The sequence below is a fragment of the Protopterus annectens genome, chromosome 11.part0 (genome assembly GCF_019279795.1).
Source record: "Protopterus annectens isolate FY-2018-M chromosome 11.part0, PAN1.0, whole genome shotgun sequence".
Classification (NCBI taxonomy): Eukaryota; Metazoa; Chordata; order Ceratodontiformes; family Protopteridae; genus Protopterus; species Protopterus annectens.
This window is the reverse complement of record NC_056745.1, coordinates 1,376,128,781-1,376,156,580: the sequence shown is the minus strand read 5'-3', so window position 1 is coordinate 1,376,156,580 and position 27,800 is coordinate 1,376,128,781. Positions and strand designations below refer to the sequence as shown.

At 35.3% G+C, this 27,800-nt stretch overlaps 1 protein-coding gene across 1 annotated transcript in view; it reads right to left on the bottom strand.

Annotated features, from left to right (window-relative positions):
- Positions 1–27,800, bottom strand: part of LOC122815075 — a 3,014,144-nt gene that overhangs the window by 583,444 nt on the left and 2,402,900 nt on the right. The window contains exon 101 of the mRNA XM_044087319.1: positions 262–378. Coding sequence (XP_043943254.1) covers positions 262–378 — 117 coding nt within the window. The remainder of the gene's footprint in view (positions 1–261; positions 379–27,800) is intronic.

The following is a 27,800-nucleotide window of genomic DNA, read 5'->3' as shown; positions in this document are numbered from 1 at the left end:
TTACGTCGGCTAGGGAAAATATATCGCATATACCGAGTACTGCCAAGCAAAGTGTCAGATCTGGCAAATAACTATATTACATTTTACCAGTTGCTACAAAATAATTAAAAAAATGCTTGCCAAAATCCATATACTTTAAGCCAATTTAGAGATTTGTAATGGGATCAGATAGATTACACTGCAGTTGTTCAAACATATAAACAGCATATTTAATTACAATACACAACAGCTCACTGCAAGCAATACATCAATACATCTTACTTTGGGACCAGCATCTCCCTTTGGCCCTATGGGACCAGGTGGGCCAGGTAGGCCAGGATTTCCAGGTGATCCAGGGGTGCCTTTTAATCCTGTAAGGCCAGAAAATCCTTTTGAACCCTGAAATATAATTGTTTTCAGTTATTTAAAATTTATTTTATATCCACTTCTTCAGTGTAATTTCAAATAAGATGAAAATATAATTATATTCTCTAAATATGAAGTGCAAATTTGTAATAAAAACTATTAAACCTAAGTATAATTTTAAAAGTGTGCTTCAGAACTGATTTCTATGTTAAACTAAGGCAGCCTAGCATTTTTTTTTTGTTTTTTTTTTCTAAACAATTCTTAGGGTATGTAATATCTTTCCTGTCTACTACAGCATATTAACAGTACTTTGCTTAGTTAAACATTACAATAAATCTTCATAGTTTTCAGGTACAGCTACCTCTGTTGCTTACTTGGAGCATGGAATACAATGTTTAACTATAATCTGTAAGAACTGTTGAATGCAAACATATGACTTGTATAAACTGTAAAATATACATATGTGATGCATACACAACAGAATGCTAAGTAATACATTAAAACATGTAGTGTGAATCTACAGTTAGCAAAATACTGTGACATTACTAACAAGTAATTTGTGTCAGTTATGTAATGCTATTTTGTGGTGCATGTAAAATGGTGCAATAGTATGCTTATTTTTCTCACCTATAACATGGACTTACATTTGCTGTTTATGTACAGTAGACTTCTTACTTGTGAACTCTTTAAAACAGAGCATTGTTTTTCTCCTTAAATGAACTGATAAGTCACGTAATGCTACAATTTGATTTCTATAAATCAAGTACTTCATCTGTAGCTTGTGAAAACCATTAAGTTATCTATCTAAGCAATCTTAATGAACAATGCATGTAAACTTTGCAATGCAAATCTAAGTAGTAGAAATGCAAGTTGCGGTTCAAGTTAACATGGAAATACTACGCTGTTTCTCAATACAGTAACACATTAAAATATCTGCATGACGAAAAAATAAGCAACTTCTATATTTTGTGGTATTAAACTTTTACTAGACATTGTTCATAGTAGACTCGTTTTGTAACTGATAGCTTCATAAGTAACTACTACTTATTTGGTCCAGGAGACCACTGAGGAACAGAGTTCAGTTTTTTCCTAGTGGCTACAGAGAACTGTATGATTAAGTGATTCTCATCCTTACAGAGCAGATATATGTCACAAAGACATGCATCTGGAGCATTTCTCCCTGACCCTCCACTGAAAATTGGCTTTGTTCCAAGTCGGACTTTCCCGGTAAACAAATGTTAAATACATAAATAAATATGGAAGCCTGGAGAATACAACTGTGTACTGTAAGAAGCAGTTCATTAATAGTTCACAGCTGTAATCTTGTCTATTAGCTGCAGGACATTATGATGGCAGTTATTATACTTTATACTTCTTTGCACACTGTTCCTACACATATACAGCACATCTTAGTCACAGCCCTGGCACAGCTCATCAGTGCCATCTGTTAATACCTCCTGAATGCATCCTCTGCCAGACTTGTTTAGTGTAGGTCAGTGACTAAGTGCACCCCCCCTAATGGAAGGGATGACTGCTTCCTGGAAATGACAATATTGGCCATTGGCCTTTGGGGTGATGATGGAGAATACAGGACCACGCTTAGATGTGTTTCCGCCCTTCCACCAGAAAGATGAGTGCCTTCATTTCTACTTCTCTCCATGCCACTTTTTGTTAAAAAAAGGCTTAAGACATAGCTTTTTAACTCCGTCCTCAAATTCTACACTAAGGTCTGCAGTGGACTCATTTTCAAGTTTCCCTTTCTAGAGAAAAAATCTCAGATTAGATACCTATCAAATAATATTACATAGCCATATTCTGTGGAAATGACTAGCTGATATTTTCAATTACATTCACTGTTGCTGATTCTCATTTAAGAAGGTACCAGAAGTGATTTTCACCAAAACTCTGGAGGGTGAATACTGACCATTTGTATGATGCATGTGGAGCTGCTTTTTGACAAAAATCTGACAATAAGCCTGCATTACTTATCTGTTTCTTGAGAGAGAGAGAGAGAGCGTGACTGTGAAATGACACTCTGCTGCAGAGATGAAAAAATTGTAAAGCTGCATTTTTACTTAGGCCTCAGTGGTAGATTTAGGCCTTGGCACAGGGGTATGCACCTCCCCCTTTTTAAAATCTGTTCCTCATTTTTGGCTTAAAAAAGAAATGCACTGTTCTTATACAGAAACTGGTAAATGTGTTACCAAAATAGTACATCTTTCCGTTTCAATTTACCGACACTTTTTCCTTTTAATTTCTTGCATCAAGGATGCATCGGAGATACAATTGGAGTTTGCAGTCAGGTGATCTATTCTATGATTCTGAATACTTCCTCCAACTGCTTCTCTGACTATAGTTCAGTGAAGGCACGTTTGGTGACAGTTTTTTAGAGGGAGGACTCAGTCCTTGATAAAAGGAGAATAGTTTTATATGTAAATAGTACTAATAACACTTAATAGTATTCACTAAGCCAAAAGTGTATAGTTGAGTTGATGATGACAAGCGTGCTGGAACCATAGAGTGAGGGGAGGGGGAGCACCCCCACTTTAAATAAAGTCATGAACTGTGCCCCCAGGTCATTGCTCAAATTCTTTTTTAAATAAACAAAGCTGTGCAAAAGAAAAGCAAAAAGCGACATTAGTAAAATGAAATGTGTGTTTGTGTGTGTGTGTGTGTGTGTGTGTGTGTGTGTGTGTGTGTGTGTGTGTGTGTGTGTGTGTGTGTGTGTGTGTCCCATTGTCTGTGAGTGTCTGTGAGTGCATGTATGCCAGTTTGCAAATGCATGTATGTAACTGTACATGATTACATGTGTATATGCGAGTGTGTGTGAGTGCGTGTCTGTGAATGTACGAATGTGTGCTAATGCGTGTATGTGAGTGTGTGGTTATATTTAAATTACCGTGTGAAGTGAGCGTGAATGAGTGCCTGTTTGCAAGCATGTGTGAGTAGGTGTGGGCATGCATGAGTATATAGAGGGTTCAGTACTGTACAATGCTATTGTGGGGATCCAGTGAAGCAAGAGGTTGCTCCAGAGAACATTATTTTTGTAAATATCTCAAATCTACACTGATTTTTGCAGAATGTCCAGATTTTTGCCTCATATTTTTTGGTCTGTTCTCCTCATAAAATGTGTGGTTTTCTGGTAAATCATTGAGGATTGAAATCCCTAAATAATGACATGCATTTGAGTTTCAGACTTAATTTCCTTCGGAAAATGCAGGCTAACACAAATACTGTTATTCTAGCAACTTTTAAGTTTATAAGAGCAATAGTTAAAATCTGTCCCTACTATTGCCCTTTGTCCCACCATTAGTTTAAGCTTTAACCAGATTTCCTACAGAAATAGGTTGAGTGGTATTAGTTATTAGTTATAGTTATTCTCAGGGAAAATAATTATTCATTTTATTGCAATCTTTTTGAATTTAAAAGAAAAGCTGGCAATGTAAAATTCAGCAAATATTACTCAACAAATTCATTTCTTTCTTTATTTTATTTGTCTTTGTTCACTGGGAAAGTCCAACTGGGTAATGCTCATTTTCAGCACAGGTCTGGGAAGAAAAGCTCCATTTGCTTACATTGCATTATACTAGGTTCCAGTTAAACACAGAGTAGTTACATTTCTATTTACATTTAAGCAGAAACAGTAGTTTCATTTATGCATTCTAAGATTTTACAGAGGTAGAATTTACTAAAGTGAAAGCCCAAGTGCAACTTAATAGATTGTGCAGGTAGCAGTTAGGCATAAAAATTGTTTTATCATTTCAGTGAGAGGTTGAGAGTATGTATTTAGAGAGTATTGTACGGTGAACACAAAGTCTTAACCTTGTGATAAGCATGTGCAGGACCAGGACTGGTTAAGATGTTGTTTAAGGAGTGGTTTAAAAGTATTGAGTTTGTTGGAGAGTTTTATTTGTGTGGGAATACTATTCCAGAGTTTAACAATGTTCTGGGAGTAGAGCGAGTCTCTTGCAACATTATTTGACTTGTTTGTAAGTAATAAGAATTTATTACTAGAGCGGAGGTCCCTTGCTGGACAGTATGGTAGTATTACGTTTGTAGTGCAGGGCATTTTTTCTGGATGATGAATGAGTTTGTTTGCTGTAGTTAGTTGTGAATATGTTAGGTAGTTGTGCTGTTCAAGTCAGTTTAATTGCTTTAAGCTATGACAATGGTAGGTCCTATGAGGGAGACTGGTGACAGAGTTAGCTATTTTATTGTAGCAGAAGGCATTTCTGTATAAATTTATCCAGTCAGGAAACCAGCTCTTTTTTATTGTGAAGCAGCAACTTCAAGTGATACTAATATACCGGTGCATGGGACGTGTGGTTGTTTGGACCAGAAAGAAACAATATTTTGGAGTGTTTACTGCTGCTCAGGCAACACACCTATCTGAGTAATTGTCAATAAATACTTTGTTATATCTCAAAGATCATTACGCATAATTCTTAGCTAGTACAAGTGACTCACTTGGTTTGTTTTCTTCTGTATAAATGTATCTTTGCCTATGTCTTAAGTGATAATTCATTGTGTTTGCCACCACAGCAGGCTGGTAATTTGCCTCAGATGCAGGTGAGAGACTCTGTTGTGGCCAATTTTTAAATCTGGGGGAAAGTGTTTGCATCTACAACTTTATTTTTTATAATTTTGAGTTGTCAGGCATATGTTAAAGTTTGTTTTGACTAACTGTGAAAATATGAGAAATGTTTTAGCTGCAGCTCCTCCCTGTGAGAAAAAAAATCTGCTTTTGTGGTTTGGTTTATTTGATTTTCAGGTCACTAGTCATTTAAAGAGTGTTTATGACCGTAGATACTGCATCCAGTGAGGTTGTCTCTGATACTGTGTTGAGGAGATTTGCCTGGCTTTATTCTCAGAACCTCCTAGAGGATGTAAAAATGAGCTTTTCAAATCACCCTTGGATATAAATGTTGGTCCTACTGCTGCAAAGGTTATCAAAATGTGATGAGGTGGTTAAGCTGATATAGAGGGAATCTCTCAGATTTGTTTTTATCCCTCCCTCTCTAAATTTTCCAAGGGTTATTTTGCTCCCTTGTCTAACTGCAGCATGAAACAAAAGAAAGTCTCAGCAATATGGCAATAAGCAGACATTAAAAACAATGGAGGGGAGGGTCCCAAAAAGAAAGCAGGAACCTCATAGAACAAAGGACAGTCAAAAAGTCAGAATGAGTATGTAACAGGCCTTGTCCCACCTCCCACCCCGGTATTCTCTTATTGCCAGACCAAACTCTCTCTGCTTCCTCCTGTCCTACAGCACATGCTTTATCACGGGGGTGGGAGTGGGGTGGTAATAAAAATAGTTCCTTTTTCCTAGTGGGGAAAACGTTTTCATTCAAGAATGTTTGTGATAACAAAAAATAAATAAATAAATAAATAAAATGCTTGGAGACCAGTTATGGACCTTTTTCTTAAACCAGTTTGTGATAGTGCTCAAGTTCAAGATCCTTTCACAACACAATCTCTTACCCCTTCTTCCTCATTTGAGATTCATTGGTAACTTTAGATTTAAAAGATGCTTATCATCACATTCCTTTTCATTAAGGCTTGAGATGTTTCTTAAGTGTTTATGTATCTGGATCACATTCCCTGTCACTATTAGACAGAGGCACAGTAAACTAAACCTTAAAAAGGGCACAGTATACTCAAATCAAGGGGTGGCGTAAGCCAAACAAAATCGGGCTAGGCTTGTAATTGCCCCAGGGCAGATAGCCTAGTATGAACCTATGAACCTATGAACATTATCTGTTCTTTGCTTTACCCTTTGGACTAGCCACTACCCCAACAGTGTTGTCTAATTCCAGTTCTAGCACATTGCAGGGTATATGGTATCCACATTTTCCATATATAGATGTCTTGTTTATCTATGGAAACTCTTTTTCAAAGTGCCAGGATTTCCTTTCTCTTTGGTAAGAGATCTCATATACAGGCTGGGATTCCAAGAGAAACTCAGTACAAAGAGCTTTTCTTCCACAGGAGAAATATATCTCCATTTAGATCTATTCCAGGCTTTTTCCCTGATCCCTTTGATGTTACATATGCAGCCACTATGGACTGGAGGTTAGCAATGTCTTCTGTGACTGTTAGGGTCCTCTTAATGGGCAAGGGAGGGAAACCTCAGGATTATGTGTCTCATGTCTTCTATGATTCTCATACCTCTGGCAAGACTCCACATGAGAAAGATACAATGTATCTGAAGTGTCCTTGGTCCTATAACCAACACCTGCTATCTTTTCAGATTCCAGTTCTGGGATGTGTGAGAAGAGAAATCACTTAGTGGAGACATCAAGTACCCTGTATCTAGGTCTCTCCCTCTCCCCTCCTGCTCCGAAACAGTCTGTCACCACAGGTACCTTGAACTTTGCTGGGAGGGATAAAAGTGCAAAGTATCTGGGATAACAAACAGAGACACAAACACGGAAATATAAAGGAGACGTTTGCCCTTATCAAGGCACTCAGCTCTCTAAATCACCTTTAGTCCCCAGGACCACTTCAGGTTGTTAAAGACATACCACAGTGATGTGATACATAAAAAAGCAAGGGAGAACCAGGTCTCACCCCCTTTGCAAATTTTTGTGACAGACAAGCTGGGCAGGACAAAGGCAGACCTTCATGAATGGAAACTAGATTGGTGGTCTTCCAAGATCTGATCCATCTGTGGAAAGTTCCTCAAGTAGGCCTTTTTGCCTTCCCAGTGAACAATCAGCTACCAAAATTCTTCTCCAAGACTTCATGCAAGAAGGCCTGGAAGACAGATGCCTTTCCCTTTCCTTGGACAGGAATATTCCTGTATGCTTTTCTACCCTTTCTGATATTTAAGGTGATTCTGAACATTCAGAAGGAATCCCCCAAGATCATTGTGGTGACCCCTTTCTGGCCCAGGCAACTGTGTTTATTCTTGTTTTGGAATTAGCTAGGGGCAATTACCTCAAGTTTCCACACAGACTGGATCTAGTCACACAAGAACAAAGATGAAATAGGTAATTGGGAACATATTTTTTCAGACTGAAATGAGTTAGCAGACTTTAAAAATTCCATGCAGACTACTCTATCAGAAATGCTGGGTGAGCAAATTGATGTAACTAAGGAAATTATTTTTTTTTGTATCTATGATACAAAATCAGAATTGCCTAGGCATAGTAAGGACTTGTTGAGTATAATTATGGTGGCTGCCAAAAAAAAAGGAGTTGCTAGAAAATGGAAATCAAAGTCTAAACCAACTGTACTAGAAGTAGTGAGTATAGTGACACAGATAAAACAAGTGGAAGTGGGAACTTTAGAAAAGGGTAGGAACAAATGACATGGAAAAATAGAAATGGTGGGAGTAATACATGCAGAATAATGTCTTGAAGGAGGAATGAGGTTTAAGGGAAGGCAGGAATTGGATTAGCTTTGTAATGTTTGACTGACAATGACTAGATAGATTATAAGTGATGTATAATATTTGCAACTGAAAATATGTCAATATGGTTGAATTTCATTTATATAAATGTATGATTGCCTATTTCATAAGTGATAATTTAATAAAGATGTTTTTGTTAAAAAAAAAAAAAAAGAAGAACGGGGACATTTTATGCATCCCAACCCCAAACAACTTTAACTGACTGCCTGGATCTTAGGGTCATAGTACCTTATAGGCACCTGTTTACTCTGGAGGTGCAGGAGGTACTAATGGGAGGGGGGCAAGAATGCCCTCTTCTAGAAAACCATATACTAGCAAATGGAAAGTATTTTCTAGTTGATGCCAAAACCATAACCTGAACCCATTCAGAGTAGTATTTCACTCTGTTTTACAATATTTCTGTGAGTTGCTTTTCTGTTTGCCTGCCTTACTCCTTTATCGAGGTTCATTTGTTTGCCATTTCAGCGTGTCTACCATGGATCCCCTTTTTCAAGGCATTCCCATGTCAACATATTTTAAAGGGGTTTTGCATAAGAGACATCCAAGAAAACCAGCAGCTCCTCCTTGGGACATTCATTTTGTGTTAGAAAAGCTAACACTTGCTCCATTTCAACCAGCTCATCTGGCTGACTTGAGGTTCTTAAGATAGAAAATAGTTTTATTCCTTGCTCTGACTTTTACAAGAAGAATATCTGAGTTGTAAGCTTTTAAGGTAGGTCAACCTTATTTTATTTTCCACCAGACAGGGTTTCTTTGAGAGCTAATCCTTCTTTTATGTCTAAAGTGGCATTCAAATTTACTTAAAGCCAAACTATCCATACACCTGTTATTCCCAAGCTCTAATATGAGAGATAAAGGATACTTCATACCTTGGATATCCACAGACATTTCAGGTAGTATCTTGACATTACAACATTTTTCAGAACTTCTGCTCAGTTGTTCAGTTCACGTCTTTTTAAGGTAAGGAGAATGGGCAATCTGTGTCAAAGCAGACTATTTCCAAATGGATATCGCAGGCTATTTATTACTTTTTGTTATTCCCACCACAAAAAAACTATTCCAGGAAGGGTCAAGCCATATTCTATCATGCCTTGGTTTCATCTATGGCTTTTTGGGAAGGGTTGAATTATAGAAGTATTCTAGAAGCAGGAACTTGGTCCTCTATATATGCTTTTACAAAGCACAACAAGCCAGATTCCTTCTCCAGGTGTAGGTCAAGTTTTGCTTGGACCATTGTCCAGGACTTCCTGGACCCTTCTTTTTCTACCTCTTAGTTGTTCTAAGCTATAGTAATCTAACCACATAACTTAGGCTATCAAAGCACTGATCAATATGAAGAACATAGTACAGTTGTGTAAATAAAATTACCATGGCAGTAGATGTTTGAATGATCACTGCTGCAGTAGCCACTCCCTCCATCAACCCTTGTTTTTTTGGTGTGTTTTTTTATTCCAGTATGTGGGCATTTGTCTTTTTTGTTCATATATTAGTACTAGGCTAACTGCTCCTGTTGGCTGTTTTAAGCCTAGCCAATTACCCATGTGACAATCAAACCCTGCACCTTGTGACTGTAAGGTAAACACCTTAACCATTATGCCAACCAGCCATGTCTTCTCAGGGCTCAGCATCCCTCTCTCTGTTGGCATACACGCTCTGAAGGTCTTGGCAGCCAAACCTGTCTTTTTAACCAGCTCAGCTCAGGCTAATGGTTTGGGTGAGTAGAAGCTGTCCTGAAGCTTTGCAGGATATAAAATGTATACCATAGGCTACTGCAGCATGGATCATGTCAACATCTACTGTTATAGTAAATTTACTTACACAATGGTACTTTTCTACAACCCAAAATTATTAACATGCACATTTGCATTTTATTTCAATATTATTTTCTATGGTTGAAGTACTAGTTGGAGTGAAAACATATAATGCAGATTTACATAACAAAGTCTGGTGTCTGTGCCTATCTGTGGGTCTTCTTTTAATCAAACTCAGAAACCAGCATTTATTGTCCTCAGCACTGTATAACTTATAAAGTTTCATAGGGGGCTTTCTTTTTGATTAACGCAGGATATATATTTTTGTTACATTAAGAAGAAAAAATTAGCAGTTCATGCTAATTGTTTTACTTAAATGTAGTCTCTAGAAATTTAATATCTGAATTCTATTTTTTTATTGTTCAGCTTTATTGTTGCTATAAATACTATAAGTAACTCCTACTCTGACAACATTTTGCACCTTCAGATTTTTTCAGTGGGTTGACATTTTTGATGCTTCTGTCTTGTTATTAAACAATCTATTATAGAACATATATAATTTTATGTATCTCTCCCTTTCCTTACTCTCTCTCTCTCTCTCTCTCTCTATATATATATATGTATGTAGAATTAGTGTAATTATTATAGCATACAAAAGGGAGGTGTTGTGTGAGTCTTTTAAGCTGTGGCACAAAGTACATATGGACAGCAAGCAGTTTTTCTATTAGTAATCATCTCTGTTAAAGTCATAAAGCCAGTGGCTGAAGGGCTCTTCATTTCAGAAAATTTAAGGTCCTTTTGAGTCAAACTATCAAGTGTGAAGCCAGAAATGCCTGATGTTAAAGTTGAACACCTCTTACTCTTTAAAAAAGAAGAAGCTTTTTGAGTTATGTTACTTTGTGCATCAGTTAAATGAAGCCTTTCCTGATTTATCCAAACCTCTGTGCCTGTGGTTTATATTGTGCATAACATTAAAGTAGATTTTGACTTATAGTTCTATCCTAAAGGCTACAATGGTATAATAGTTTTTATCCACTGCACATGACTAAACTGAATATTTTCCTTTTGAGATTTTTTTCATAACATCTACTTCCTTAATTAGTTACGCTTCTCTTACTTAACTGAACTTCAGTGTTTCCACATAAATCGTTATTTACTTACAAAAAATTACTTAAATTTACTGTGGTCATCTCTGTCACTAATATCACTTTCAGTGGCACTCCTGCATAGGCTATAATAATGATAATGCCAGCTACGCCATGGAAGTGCACTGTGACTTGGCATGGGCAACCAATCATCTCTTCCAGGCATGTGTTGAAAAAACTCATACTGTCTGTAAATTCTCTGTTTCCTGCCCAGGAATTGCCTGCTCTGCTATGACATCCTCAGCAAAATCATATGCAGCTGAATGTAAATTGTCATCTTTTTCACACATGGCTAGAGCAACTTAAGGTGATCTTTCCACATCCCCCAAACCCACTGTTATGCATTCTCACTCCCACCCTGGTAGTCAACTAACTAAACTGCACCCCATTTTTCAGTTTCCTGGATCCACCACTGGGCCTGGATTATAATTTTAGAATTATTTGCATGTCCTTGTTGTGCCAAAGCAGAAGGACAAACTAGAACAAAGTAAGCCCAGTAATGCAGAAAATGTGTAGTGTGTAATGTGTGTGTGTGTGTGTGTGTGTGTGTGTGTGTGTGTATGTGTTTGTGTGTCTGTATATATGTGTGTGTGTCTGTCTGTATGCGTGTGTGTTTGTGTGTGTGTGTGTGTGTGTGTGTGTGTGTGTGTGTGTGTGTGCATGTGTTTGTGTGTTTGTATGTGTGTGTGTGTGTGTGTGTGTGTGTGTGTGTGTAATTGTGTGTGCGTGTGTGTGTGTGTAATGTGTGTGTGCGTGTGTGTGTGTGTGTGTGTGTGTGTGTGTGTGTGTGTGTGTGTGTGTGTGTGTGTGTGTGTGTGTGTCTGTGTGTAGGGTAGCTGGGAAATTTGAATCTATTTATTTTATTATTTATAGACATTAATTACTGGGAAAGTCTGACTGAGTAGAAGCCCATTTTTAGTGGAGGGTCCTGGATAAAAAGCTTCAAATTATTATAAAATATTTTAGGAACAATAATTTTACAGTCTTCAAAAATAAAAGAAAAGCATCTGCAGTTTAAATAATTATAACAAATTAGTGATAATATAAAATATTGGTTCCAAATTGATGCAAGTTATATGACAATCATTTAATATTTATAGAAATTTTACACAGTTTGTAGAGAAATGAAAGGTAAGTTAGTCTAATACAAACAGGAACTGCTATATGAAGTGAGGGAAAAACAGACATGCTATATTTACAGAGAAAGTCAAGGAAGAGAATTTGATAGAAGTAAGAAAGTAAGTGAAGAAGTGTGAGTAAAGATTTATAAGGAATGAAAAGGTACTTGAAATTAAATATAAAATCCCCACAGACAAAATGTCTGCAGTTGCTACAGTCTATTTTGAACATTTATGAGACTACATATCGGCTTGGCTTGGGAGTGCCTTCTTTGTGGAGTCTGCATGTCCTCCCCATGGTTAGGTAGCATTCGAAAGACATGCATGCGTAAATGGGCGTGCCTTTGTTGAAAGTTGGGCATTGAGCTGGCACCTCGGAGTTTCGTAAAAATCTACTGCCAATCATTAGCGGACCGGAGTGCCGACCCCTTACCGGGCAAAAACCGAAAGACAAACAACAACATGAGACTACATAAAACATATGTAAAATATAAAATAGTACAAGAAGCAAGTTGATAAAATGCTGTTGAAGAGTTTGCTATACTGCATTATGCAAATCCACACACAAGAGCCTTATCATAATGACATACAAGGTATGATTCCATTCTCAATGCATGGATGTTATGAATCAGTGTTAATTAAGAAGATGTCCTTTCTTTTCCACTGGGTGTAACTCTACAATTGCATAGAAAAAAAAATAAAATAAAAAAAAACGTTAGATCAGTGCTTATTATTATCAGTTGAATGACACAGATGCCATATGACAGATGCATCATGACACAGATGTCATATGACCGATATATCATAGGCATTCACTTCTCTGTTGTATTGTGTACAGCTGTGGAATCAACATTAAAGAAGATGTACTGAATGAGTACTTTGCTTTATTTTTCACAAAAGAAAGCAAAGGGATGATGCTATGATGGGAGATAGGCAGAGCAGAATAGGTAGAACTGAAGACAGGTACCTGGATAGAAAGGCAGGAGGTAGAGAGATAACTGGCTGCCCTTAGGGAGAATAAAACATTCGGACCAGGTGGGCTACATCCCACAATCCTCAGAAATCCAGGCCATGTGCTTGCACAACTCCTGATGGTGAGCTAACCCCAGATGGTTATCTTCAACAGATCATTGGCTGGCTGAGATCTACCACAGGACCAGAAGATCACAAATTTAGAAATTTGGTGCTCTCACACAAGGAGGAGAGGATTAAATCTTAACAACTGTGCAGGAAGAATCATTGAAAGAATCATGAGACAAAGACCTGTAGAATTTCCGGAAGACTACAATCTCCAGGATGCCAATGAATATGGGTAGATGACCAGAAGGAGCTGCCAATTAAATGTGACCCAGCTATAACTAGATTTCAGGTGAACTTGACAAGGGATAACGGTGGATGGTATCTACCTGACTTCAGTAAGACCTCTGAATTGGTTTCACACAGGATGCTGATACAAAATCTGGAGGGATGGACTGTTGGTAAGACCAAAACTAAAAAACTAGATAATCACAGGGTTGAATTGTTAGCTGAAAGGTACCATTTGAAGCTCATTGCAGACAAACACAAACCATTGCAATTAGGTCATAAAACACTAGTGTAAAGTATTAATTTGAGGATATAGAATTGCTCTGATGACATGATGACATCAGCATATGAAAAGTATCTAAGGGGTGTTAATTACAAATGGATGGCACCATGAGAAGCAGAGTCCGAGGGCAGTGGCACCAGAAATGGAATGCTGGGTATATCCTGAAAAGGACAGACTGAAGGACCAAATAAATAATGTTTCTACTCAAAGGTCTAATGGCCACATCACTCCACAAGCTCATGGCCACATCACTCCACAGGCACATGGCCATATCATTCCACACTCTTGGCTACATCACTCCACAAGCTCATGGTCACATCACTTCATGGTTCATAGCCACATCACATCACACCTTGAGCACTACTTGCAGTTCTAGTGGCAACATAAAGTCAAGGATATTGGGCTGTTGGATGGAAAAGGAAAATTACCAAAAGAGCCATGACACTAAGGGGAAGTATGAGCAGAAGCCAGGGTAGATAGGACCTGAGACCAGAAAACCTAAAAGAGGAATGCCATTGGTGAATGAGGTTATATCAAAGAGATGAGAAGGGGTCTTTTGAACAGGAAGAGCACAGGGGGGAAGTAGGGACAGAGGTAGCAGATTGTAAGAAGTAGGCTGCCACTAAATCACAAAAAGCTATTCTTCCTAGAGACGTTTGGAAACTCAGGAAATGAGCTACTAGAATATCTGGTACAGACTCCACAGAGACATTCAAGTGGGTGTGGGGCAGGTGGATAATGGTAAAGGGGAAGACAGAGAATGAGAAGTGGTACATTCACTTAAAATGCATACAAAATGTTTACTGTCTCCTATCAAAATGCAAATTTAAAGTTGTTAAGTTAAAAAGGTAGTGTTGATAATATCTTTGTTGAATCTTAGCAAATATACATGTAAACAATATCCTTATTAAAAATAATAAAAACAACTATGCTGCACCAACTCTGAAAGTCCTAGTTACATTGATAGTCTATTCAATTTTTGCAAATTATAGAGTTTTGATATAAAACAAAAAAGAACAACAATAAATAACAAAATAATTATAGAATGCAGTTAAAACATGGAGTTATCAAAATTAATTTGAAAAGATATTCCATAAAAGATTTTATAAATTAAATCATTTCAAAGATTTAAGTAGAATCACTGAAAAGATGCTATTTGAAGGAAATTTAACAAGAGGTCTGTATCATGGAAGATAGTGAGCTACACAGCAGTGGCACTAAATAGGTTAAGAAGCATCTCTCATACGGCTTCAAGTATGTTGCAAAAACAGTAGCAATCTCTCAATGATCTAAGTGGGTGAAGTGGGGTACAAATACATGGCTAACACCTTTAAAGATGCAGATCTCAAGTTATGTAGTGCTCTGTGAGCTTATATCAGAGTTTTGCAAAGAACTGTGCCATCACTGGCAACTAATGAATATTGATTTTATTTTGTTATGTTATATGCTGTGTTGAATAATGTTATGTTATAGATTTATTTAAATATTTTTATGGGGTGGAGCACTGATTGCAAGTGACTAATTTCAATCTCACTCCTCAAATAAAAAGAAAGTCAGAATTCCATTTAGTGAGATAGTAAGAATATAATGAAAATACACATCTGTAATATACCATTATCTATCTATCTATCTATCTATCTATCTATCTATCTATCTATCTATCTATCTATCTATCTATCTATCTATCTATCTATCTATCCATCTATCTGTCTGTCAATCTATCTATCTATCTATCTATCTATCTATCTATCTATCTATCTATCTATCTATCTGTCTGTCACTCTATCTATCTATCTATCTATCTATCTATCTATCTATCTATCTATCTATCTATCCATCCATCCATCCATCCATCCATCCATCCATCTATCTGTCTGTCTGTCTGTCTGTCTGTCTGTCTATCTATCTATCTATCTATCTATCTATCTATCTATCTATCTATCTGTCTGTCCATCTGTCTATCAATCTATCTATGTCTCCATCTATCTCTCTATCTAGCTAGCTATGTATGTATCCATCTGTCTATATCTATCTGCCTATCTATCTATTTAATTTGTCTGTCTGCCTGTCTGTATATCTATCTAATGTATCTTTTTTTGACCGGGTTAGTTACAGTAGGCTATGACAGTCTTTTCAGGGGAAACATGAGGTAGTATCCATACTGACTACAGGAAGCTCGGCCAGGATACTAGAAAACTTCGCTTACTCTCAGGGAGAGGAGGTGAAGCACTCCTTAGATGTGCTAAGTGGCACCAGAGAGCTGTTACTCCAAAATGGAAAAGATTACAGTAGAGATGAAGAGAACAACAGGGAAAAAAACAGAAGGAGATGAAATAAGTGTTACATAGTTGGAAATTGGAGATTTGGAGACAACAGTGCTGGTAAACTTGATGAATGGGGTAAAAACAAAGTAAGGAGAGGAAGTGGGATGGAGTAACATGGTGGAGAGTATTACAGGAGGAAGAAACTGACAGATTTGAAGTAGAGGAAGTGGGATGCAGTGACATGGCGGAGAGTATTACAAGAGGAAGAAACTGACAGATTTGAAGTAGAATTAGCAGCTGGTGAAGGGGAAATATTGGAGGTACTCCTGGCTGGTGAAATAGCCATATTTAAGAATTTACTTTTTTTGTGAAAAGAAAGAACTTACAAAGATGCAGCAAGGCAAAGAAGAATGGGTGAAGGGACTGAGAGGCAAAGATATGCAGTTTCTCAACAGCCACAGAGATGTCTGGTGGTAAAAATAAAAAGTAAAACCAATGGCAGTTTGAACAGGTAGGATATTATATACGACATTATTTTACCAGTAGGGTTTGGCATTAAACACATACAAGCATTAATTCATTTGGGAGAGGAAACTTTCTGTGACATTTGAACGTGTTAATTTGCTGGAGAAATTCATTTCTGAGACTGAAAAAAGAAATAGCCCAAGAGAAATTATACTTTTTTCAGGTTTGGGACTACCATTAAAAAAGAAAATAAGTGTGCAGTTTAAGACTTCAGGTATAGATGAGCACGAGTTAAAAAACATTTTTTCTTTCACTGTGTAGTAAAGTAGATGAAGCTAAAACAAAATATGTGATAAAAGAAAAATGGACTGGGTAATTGGAGACCTGTATAACAATGGATGTTAATGATGGGAAAGTTTACATATTTCTAATACAGTAAGAGAGGACTTGTTTGATACTAGCACCAAACTATGACTTGTTATTTCTGTGGAGATGAAAATCATTTAGTGCAAGGCTGTAACAAATGAAGATGTGGCTAATCCGGGAGAGGGGGACATATCACAAAATAAATACGCCAGCCTATAGAAAATGTCCACAATTTGGGCACTTATGGGTTGACTGTCCCATATTAGAAAAAGAAAGAGTAGATGAAATGGAAAGCTCAGAAAAAAGAGAAACAATAGAAAATAGTACTGCAGAAAATGTTGAAGGAGCAGGTGTTATTGGGAGACCTGAGGAAAGGTTAAAGATGGAAGAGACAGAGAAGAAGTAACAGTTCAAACTGAGGTTGTTGATACAGAGTAAGAAGACGCATTTTGTTTTTTTAGAAAGTGAAGAGAAAAATAGGGAGAAATGGAGAGAGGAGGAGAACAAGAGTAAGATAATGAAATATTGGTAGGTAGAACGTTAGGAGAAGGAAAAGAAAATAAAGATATGGAAGGTAAAACATTTATAAATAATGAAACACAAAATATAGGAATTTAAGCAGTAAATGGGGATAACATTAGAAATGATATAAGAGATTTAGTGGTGGTGGAATGTTGTAAAACTGCATGTTTTTGCTTGCTGGATACCAGCCATAAGAAAGAAGAAAAAGAAAACAGGCAGTGTGTGTGTGTGTGTGTGTGTGTGTGTGTGTGTGTGTGTGTGTGTGTGTGTGTGTGTGTGTGTGTGTGTGTGTGTGTGTGTGTGTGTGTGTGTGTGTGTGTGTGTGTGTGTGTGTGTGTGTGTGGTTGTAGGGGGGAGGGGTAGATTGTTTGGTTGGTAAGAAATGAGACCTGTTCTGGAATAGGACTTCCTATAAAAATGAAAAAAAAAAAAAATAAGAAATTTAGATGTAATAACAGTAATGCCAGGAAGGATAGTTATATGTAATATGAGAATGAGACAAAAAAGTATAAGATTAACAATGATTTATGCATATAATGTGACAGAGAGAAAACCGTTTGAAGAAATTAAAAACGTGTTAGCGAATATGTCAATAGTGAGAGGTATGTAATTTTAACTGTAAATAGAAAAGGATTTTTAAGAGTGAAGTTGAATATATAGTTGACTCTAAAGACATGAAAGAAATAACAGGGGGCCGGGGTCTATAGATGGCATAGTTTTCAGATCATAGAGCAATAAGGGCCAGGATAGGAAAAGACAGAGAAATATTAAAGGAGGGAAAAGGCATGAACAGTTTAATAGCAGATTTTAAAAAGGAGGAATAAATGACAAGAGGAAAAATATGGAAAGATCATATGATGATTGGATGGGAGATAGAAAATTCACCTCGGGTATCACGTCAGTCGCTCTGCTAGACAGGGGTCCAGGGAAGTAAATATTGTGGGAAGAAATATCCAGGGAATTGTTATGGCTAGGCCTGTATAGGCCCTGGGCTGATAGCCTAGTACAAACCTATGACAATGAGGCAGTTTTATAAAAGCCAGACACAGTGATAGTATATAAGTAGAAATATAAAATACATATGGAAATGGAGAGAATATTAATTAGAAAGAAATAGGATGACATTTAAAGAAATTGTACAGAATTATGAGAAAAAGAAAAATTAAAGTGATAAAAAGAAAATAGAAAGACAGATGTATTAAAAGAATAGAGAAAAAGTAAAAATGATGAACAAGCAAAGATTTTTTTTCCGAAAGGAATGAAAGAAAATGTTTCCGTTATTTAGGAAAAGAAGATATATGAGCAAAACAAGGATGGATGTTTCATTAGCTGATAAAAGAGACAAAAATATAAACAGGAAGATGTTATGAAGGTGGTACAGAAATTTGTAGGGAAAATGCATGAAAAAGAAGAACTGGATAGGCAAGAAGAATGTAACTTACAAAAAATGGCAAAATCACAAACTTTTTTAGAAAATGGTATAAACTAGAAGAAACAGAAAAGCTGCTAAAACAAGGTACAATTAATCAGTACCAGGACTGGGTGGTATAACCTGTGAGTAAGGAAATGAATAAAGATCAAACAGAATGTTTTTTAATATTAAATGAATGGATGAAAGAAGCTATAATGGAAGAAGACATATGTGGTGAAGTGATAAAATTTAAAAAGAAAATGGATGAAAGAAAATATAAAAAATGCAGGCCTATAACACTAGGGAATACAAATAATAAAATATTTATAAAAATACTACAAAAAGGATTGAGAAAATAATTGACGAGGTAGTGGGAGAAGGTGTCTATAGTAAAAAAGAGAGGTGAAAATGTTAATTGTAGTAAAAAAAGAACTAGCAATGATATTGAAAGAAATTAAAGAAGCAAGACTGTCAGCATATAATATAACTAAAGCCTTTGATAAAGTGAGCCATGAAGCAATGTGTTTGATTTTAGTGGCATATGGTGTAGGAGAAAAAATATTAAAACAATAAAGGAATGCTATCACAAATAATTGGTACTAGTTATGAGAAATGGATGGGAAAATAAGTATTAAGAGAACAATAAAACAGGGATGCCTAATGAGCATGCACTTATCTGTATTAGTAATTAATGCAGTAGTACAGGTATATACGTGTGAAATGAGGGAAGCAAGATTGGAGGTAGAAGGAAAAGTTATAGTACCAATATGTGTGACATATGTAGATGGTTTACTTTTAATAAAAAAAAACAAGGGGTGAACAAGTGAGATTTTAATAATGACTGAACAGCTGTTAAAAAGCTGGATTGCAATTAAATAAAATGAAGAATAAGGGAGTTGGTGAGATAAAAAGAATAAATGGAGTATCTTTCACAACAAAGGAAATAAAGATTTTTAGGATTGGCATTTGGTGAGTATGAAAGTGTAATAAATGAATGACGAGAGAGAGAGAGAGAGACACTAGAACAAATAACACTATTATTGGCTTGGTAAAAAAGTTTTTATTTATGATTTCAGAAAAAACATCTGTTTTGAATAGTTGCATATTAAGAACAATAGCTTATCTGTAGGTGGATACAGGCTTCCCATTCAAATGGAAAACAGTTAAGCTTTTTAAAGTTTCATTTGGGGCCCAAAGCTGAACCCAGTAAGAAGAAGAATGACTTCTAATAAAAAATATGATTACTTAAATTAAAAAAAAAAACTCCAAGATTGCATTTAGCATCTATGCAAGGCCATCCTATGGTCAATTGGTGCCCAAGGCAAAAGGGCTTCACACACTCCCCCCACACCAGCCAGTGCCCCCATCCTGATCTATTTACACCATATAAATTACTTTTTGCTTTCTTTTTCTCACAGTTTGTCTTACTCTTCATTTTTTCTGTATTCATTCAACATATTTAAAAGAAACTATTGGTTTACTACAAAAATAAACAAATGAATACTGGAAAAGCACCCCTGCTAGAGTGACGCCCTAGGCAGCTGCCTAGATGGCCTATGCCTTAGGACGGCTATGCATCTATGCATTTATTTTGGGTAAAGAGAAAGTTATAATTTATTTATTTATTCAGTTCAATTCAATTCAAATTTATTGTCATATGTACTAGAGACAATGTCACACAGTACAATAAAATTCTTATTCTGCAAATCTTCCAGCAACATAAAACATTTGACCATTAACAAAAAAAGAAAAAAATAATTAAGAACAAATAAAGAATAATATGAGATATGTTTCAATAAATAAATAATTGTACAAAAGAACTCAATTGTGCAAAATAACACATTCCAGCCTTTCCAAATGCAGACCAGCCTACAATGCTGGAGGGAGAGGCAGTGGTGAGTTCTATTTAATTAATTTATTTTTATTTAATGTACTTTTATTTATTTTATTTATTTTGAATTTTTTAACTAGGGTAAAGCACTGATCTCACTGGACCTATTTCACTTACACTTTGGCACTGGTACCATGAATATTTCATCTGGCGACTCTATTTTGTTGGTTGATGATCGTTTGCCTAGTCCTGTTTTACCTTCATCTGCTTCAGACGAAATTGTTCGAATGAGAGAAGATATTGCTTCCCTAAAAGGGGATTTAACTTTGCTTATAGAGCTTATGAACCAGAATCATCACAAAACACCAGCAGATGGTGCTACAACCTTGAAGAAAGCTGTCCCGAATAGGGAAACTGCAGGCGCAACGTTTAACTCATCATCTCCACGCTCGAGGCATGCGAGTGATTGTAGAAGAGTTCAGAAGCAAGCAGCTGGCGTTAGTGAAGGTATCGACCATGCAGGACTGCATAAAAACAGGTTATTTTCATCGGTAATTCCACCACGAACCAACAAGGAAAGAACACTGTTTTTGGATGTTCTCAAACAAGAGGTACTGAATTTGAACCTAGACAACAGGAAGGTTGTCTTGGTACACGCAATTGTGATTGTAATAGACTAAATTTTCATAAAAATGCTGAGTTAACTCATGGGACTTGTTTTAAAGACATATTAGATAAAACCTACCAGTTTAATTTAGATTTGGATGCGTTTAACAAATGTGATGAATTTAAGGGTAATGAACAAGCTAACACATTTACACTTAAAGAAATGATTTTTTTCTTTGAAAAAAAGTTATTTAAACTGAAACGTTTGCAAGTTGATAATAGTTATTTGAAAAGTTGTTTGGTACATAAAATTGTACCACAGGGACTTAGGTTGTTTAAATATCCATTTGGTATTAATTATACAGATGTGAATATCAAAATGTTTCATGGTTTTTTTGATACTTGTGGACTGGGTCTCATTGAATGTATGATTAAATGTAATGAAGCACTTTTACAGACTCTGACTGCAGAAATAAGCAAACTTAATGCTGATATTACTAATGATTAATTGTTTTCTGAATATCAGATTTTATATGATAACATTTTGATAAAAACTGAGAAAAAAATACAAGATATTTATTTTACAAAACAAAAGAAATTTTACAGAGATAAAAAACAATATGAAATTGGAAAAGTGTATGTAGGTCCTTTTAAAAGAGGTAACAGAACACAAGGCTTTGTCCACAAAGGTTATGATAAAGGAGAATTTCGAGTAAATAGTTTGGTGTCTGATAAGCCTTCAGACAATATTTATCAAGAAGTTGAGGAAAGTACTAGACATAGACCACTGGATGAAATGGACTCTTTTGGAGGGGAAGAGGGTCATTTTTTTCCTCTCCAGGAGGTCAGAAAGGATAGCGAGCAGGAGTACTTTTCCATCAGATCCAGGACATTCAGGACACTTGGACACCAATTATGGATGGAAAAAAGTGGGGAAGAAGACGTGATAGTTCCATTAGATGATAATTGTGATATACTTTTTGAATACAAAGGGTTCAAAATTTTCACTTATACTAGTCATAACTTGACCAAATTACATTTCAATTTATTTTCTAAGGGATTCAAGTTTGTGAAAACGCAGTATGGCGATATAGCTAATATGTTAGTAGATTTGAAACTATATTTAAGAAAATTAAATCTTAATATTACATTCAATTTGGGTAAAGATACTACTATTAACAACTACAGGGGGGGAAGACATGTTGGTGAGACATAGTACATTTAATCCTCCTTTACATCCTACTTTGATGTTGTTTGAAAAAGTTGTTACTGAGGAATTATATGCAATATATGTCAAAAACGGATGGCAGAGAACCAACTCTAATCTTACCAAGGAAGAAAGTAGTTTGTTACACCAACTACCGACACAATCTACTTTACGAATCATGAAACCAGATAAGGGAGGGGGGGTTATTATGTATAATGTAAAAGATTACAACAACGTTATTACTAACATTTTGCTAGATAGTGTTACATAGACCCGTGTCTCCATTAACCAGATACACATAACCTATAGTAGGATAGACTCATTGCTTGAAGAATATTTATTAGAAAATAGAATAGATTCTAAGACATACAATTTCTTAAAACAACTGCATCCTAGTATTCCGAATATTTTTGGAATACCTAAGGTGCACAAATCACTACAAGCACCCCCTTTTAGACCAATAGTATCTGCAAAGAATTCTAAAACCCATCCACTAGCTGTGTATGTAGACAAACACACTAAAGAAATTATCAACAAAACCCCTCATTTAATCAAGGATTCATGGGAATTTTTGAGTAAAATGACCCAAGACTTGTGGAGTACGGACTGTATTTTTCTCACCATTGATGTGAAGGATTTGTTTACTTGTATTCCTAGAATAGAAGGATTTGAGTATTTTAGTGACTGTATTTTCAAACATTCTACTCTAACTAGGGATAGTATTCTTTTGGTGTTAGAACTAGTTGAGTTAATATTGGACTCTAACTACATTCACTTTCAAGGTGAGTTTTATCAACAGATTAGCGGTATTGCAATGGGAGCTGCTTGTGCTCCCACGTACACTAATATAGTATTACTAGAATGGGAGAACAAGTTTGTCTTTCCCTCGTTTTTTTATAAACACATTAAACTTTACTTGAGATTTTTGGACGACATTTTTGTGTTATGGGGTGGATCTAAGGAAGAACTCAATCTTTTTATGGAATGCATAAATTCATGTACAAACTTTTTTTCTTTCACACATTCACATCATGAATTTAGCATCAATTATTTGGATGTTACTATTTCAAAGACCCCTACAGGTTTCAAATCAAACATTTACAGGAAACCTACTTGGTGTAATAGTTTTTTGCACTACAGTAGCCATCACCCTTTAGCACAAAAGAAAAGCTTGATCAAAGGTCAAGCGGTTAGGATAGCCAGGATGACTTCTGACTTTTGTGACCTGGAAAGGGAAATTAATTTCTTAGGTAAATGTTTCATAGAAAGAGAATACCCCTTAGAAATAGTTAGTGTTATTCTAAAAGAAGTTACAAAAAACTGGGGTATTAAATATAAGGCTTTACTAGGTCAGCCGTTTCAAACTTCTCAAGTTCTTAAACAGGATAGGAATAAATATAAAGCAGCATGTATAATTCAATACAGTACATTATCAGATTCATTTTTAGATATTATTAAAAATGACTGGAATTTAATGAAAATTGATAAGGAGATATACAAGTTAGTGGGAGAACAACCTATCTTTACATATAAGGTGGGAAACAATTTTAAGAGAACTTTTGAAAAAGGAAATAATGAATTTATTCAGTATAGGGCCACTAATCCTTGTGGAGCATGTAGTGTTTGTGCATATATATATATATAATGAGGCAAGTGTTACATTAAACAACAGCTTGAAAAGTGTGGTGAGGTTTATCAAAGGTAGTTGCAAGTCTAAAATGCTGGTTTATATGGCCTTATGCACTTCATGTAGTGCATACTACATAGGTAAAACTGAGAGGGCATTTAAGGACCGTATTTATGAACACTTATATGACATTAGGACTCATAAAGAAGCTAGTGCTTTGTACAAACACAGTATAACTTGTCCTTTTACATTCACAAGGTTTAGATTTGGCATTATTGACCTGGTTCAAAGGGATTCTTCTAAGGGAGGGGGTGATATAAAGAATGTTTTGTTACACAAGGAATTGTTATGGCAACTTAGATGCAAATCTAACACCCCACCTGGCTTAAACGATTATATTAGTATAAAACCTGTATTATGTAAAAAAGCAGAAAATGTTTGAATTAAACAAATACAATAAGAAACAAAATTTGTATATGAAGTTAGGATTAAAATATTTATACATCATAAAATATATATATAAACATATATATAATTTATTAATTATTTTATACATAAAATTGATTAATCGACTACAAAACTAAATATAAATTTTTCTGGCTATTCTATAAGATATTTTATTGTGTAAGAAATGTTTACAAGAAAAAACAAGATAAACATGATGAAATTCTATTAGTAATATATGCCTTACATGTATTTTTATGGCAGTATTTGATTTTTATGTATGTTTCTTTAAAAGTTGATTGAGTGCAATTAACTTGATTTGAATGGGTGTATTTAAGTTATAATTTGTACCAGTGCTTTTATCTGATGAAGTCTAGTCATTAGACGAAAGCGCTCATCCTCTGTGCTTTGTGAATTTTATAAAGACTTTTTAACCTATGTGGAGTCCAGGACTTTTTTGATATTATATTTGGTTGAATTGGTACAATTTATTACAGTTATTTTACTTTTAATAAAAAAAAACAAGGGGTGGACAAGTGAGATTTTAATAATGACTGAACAGCTGTTAAAAAGCTGGATTGCAATTAAATAAAATGAAGAATAAGGGAGTTTGTGAGATAAAAAGAATAAATGGAGTATCTTTCACAACAAAGGAAATAAAGATTTTTAGGAGTGGCATTTGGTGAGTATGAAAGTGTAATAAATGAATGGCGAGAGAGAGAGAGACACTAGAACAAATAACACTATTATTGGCTTGGTAAAAAAGTTTTTATTTATGATTTCAGAAAAAGACATCTGTTTTGAATAGTTGCATGTTAAGAACAATAGCTTATCGGTAGGTGGATACAGGGTTCCCATTCAAATGGAAAACAGTTAAGCTTTTTAAAGTCTCATTTGGGGCCCAAAGCTGAACCCAGTAAGAAGAAGAATGACTTCTAATAAAAAATATGATTACTTAAATTAAAAAAAGAAACTCCAAGATTGCATTTAGCATCTATGCAAGGCCATCCTATGGTCAATTGGTGCCCAAGGCAAAAGGGCTTCACACACTCCCCCCACACCAGCCAGTGCCCCCATCCTGATCTATTTACACCATATAAATCACTTTTTGTTTTCTTTTTCTCACAGTTTGTCTTACTCTTCATTTTTTTCTGTATTCATTCAACATATTTAAAAGAAACTATTGGTTTACTACAAAAATAAACAAATGAATACTGGAAAAGCACCCCTGCTAGAGTGACGCCCTAGGCAGCTGCCTAGATGGCCTATGCCTTAGGACGGCTATGCATCTATGCATTTATTTTGGGTAAAGAGAAAGTTATAATTTATTTATTTATTCAGTTCAATTCAATTCAAATTTATTGTCATATGTACTAGAGACAATGTCACACAGTACAATAAAATTCTTATTCTGCAAATCTTCCAGCAACATAAAACATTTGACCATTAACAAAAAAAGAAAAAATAATTAAGAACAAATAAAGAATAATATGAGATATGTTTCAATAAATAAATAATTGTACAAAAGAACTCAGTTGTGCAAAATAACGCATTCCACCCTTTCCAAATGCAGACCAGCCTACAATGCTGGAGTTAGAGGCAGTGGTGAGTTCTATTTAATTTATTTATTTTTATTTAATGTACTTTTATTTATTTTATTTATTTTGAATTTTTTTAACTAGGGTAAAGCACTGATCCCACTGGACCTATTTCAGTCTCACCCCTGAGTAGACACAGTAGAGACATGACACTATATACAGAGTGAATAGCAAAATACAATATATACATACTACAAAGTGAATATCAGAGTTGACTAGAAGGAGTAAAGGCAAGAGATACATAACATTATACTGTGAGTATCTAAAAAAACACAATAAATACATGCATTATATAAAGAATGCAAGTCAGAGACGGCATGTTAAACAAATAGCAATGAAAGCAGATTCAGAGCAAGGAATGAAGAGTGAAGAAGGGTGGCAAAAGCTTAGGTTATATGATCAGAGAGACAACAGTTACATTTTCCTACAGTCTTGTATTATTTAAGAAAAGAAGGAACAGATTCCCACAGTTTGGAACCAAGAACAGGGACAGTATGATCAGTGTAGTGAGTGGTGAGCAGAAATTCAGCTCGTTTCAAAGGTAGTCAGTTAGCTTTTTAATGATTTTGCAGTTGTGTTCCTTTCTTGGGGAGAGAGTGATGAATCTGTATGTGACACTTGAAGATTGAGTGGTAGATGGATTTCTTTTAAGGGGTGCAGCAATTACAGGGAGATCATACTCCAGCTAAGCCAATATGATATCTTTAACAATGAAGATAAATGAAAAAATAAAAATATAAACAAAAGAGAAAAATAAATAATAGGTATGATGTTTTATGAAAACCATAAAAATGTATTGGACGAAATAAATGAAAAACAATGGTTGGTCACTGTCTATTGGTTGCTGACACAAAGTACAGTATTTCATTCTCAGCTCTGAAAGGGGAAATTACATAGGCCTAAAATGGCCCAAAAGGGTAGCTAGCCTAATATTTGCCTATGAACCTATGAAATGAAATAAAAGAAAAGATGGAAGAAAGGGAATGTGAGAATAACATTAAAATATAGAAGTTAAAAGTAAGTAATGTTAATGAGAAAAAAATGTTAAAATATGATTGGGGAAAATTGGTGTACCCATGGAAGGAGTTAAAAGAAGATGAGAAAAGGCAATAAAAGACAGAAGAAATGGTTTGAAATGTTTATGAAGCAGAAGATTTTTTTTCTGGAGAATTTTATTAGATAAGTTACTGGTAAAAGGGAATATGAAATAAAAGGTAGCTGAGGAAAGAACACATATTGATTTTAATGAAGAAGAAACAACAAAACATTATTTTTTGGATTGTCAAAAGAAAAAAAAAATAGTTGGAAAAAGTTTAAAAATAAATATTGATGGGAAGGATTAAATGTCAAAAATATGTATATATTATATGGGAAGTATGATTAAGTAAAGACACGTGATATTAATAAATGGGATAAAGTATTGTTTGTGGCAATATGGGTGATGTGGAAAAGAAAATGTGAGGATTTGTTATATAACAGGACAAAAAAAGATGTTAATGTATTAGCTGAAATAAGGTTGTTATAGAAGAAGGTTGGTGATATATAGCAAATATTAAAGAAAAGGGAATGAAAGTAGAATTGTTTATTTTATTTTGTGTTAATAAATTATAAATAATTATAGATATGAATAAAAAGATGAGTGTTTAAATATGGATTTATTGTTTGTTGTTGTTGATTTATTTTGTTATGGTATAAAATTAATGAAAATGTTACTAAAGCAATCCCTTTTTTCAATAAGTGCTGGGGGAATCTTCTACATTTAGCTAAGTTACCACTAAATGAAGCAGATGGAGACTCTATTTAACATCTCATCCAAAGGATGGCACCCTCAGGAATGCAGCACACCCTAATATTGCACTGCACTGCCAGCGGTTTGAAAATTAATCACCCAGAGTGGCTAACAAAAATGAAAGTAACATGAAAGTAAAATTTACCATTGTAACATACATTATTTAAGTTGGCTTTGGAGAAGTTTTTTACGGTGGTTTCCTTAATGGGGGCGGGGGTGGGATATTGATGTCTAGGGTGATTAGCTTGTGGTTGGATCACACCAGTGAGGAGTTGACTTCTGGTGTGGAACATCAGTTGCCCATATTGG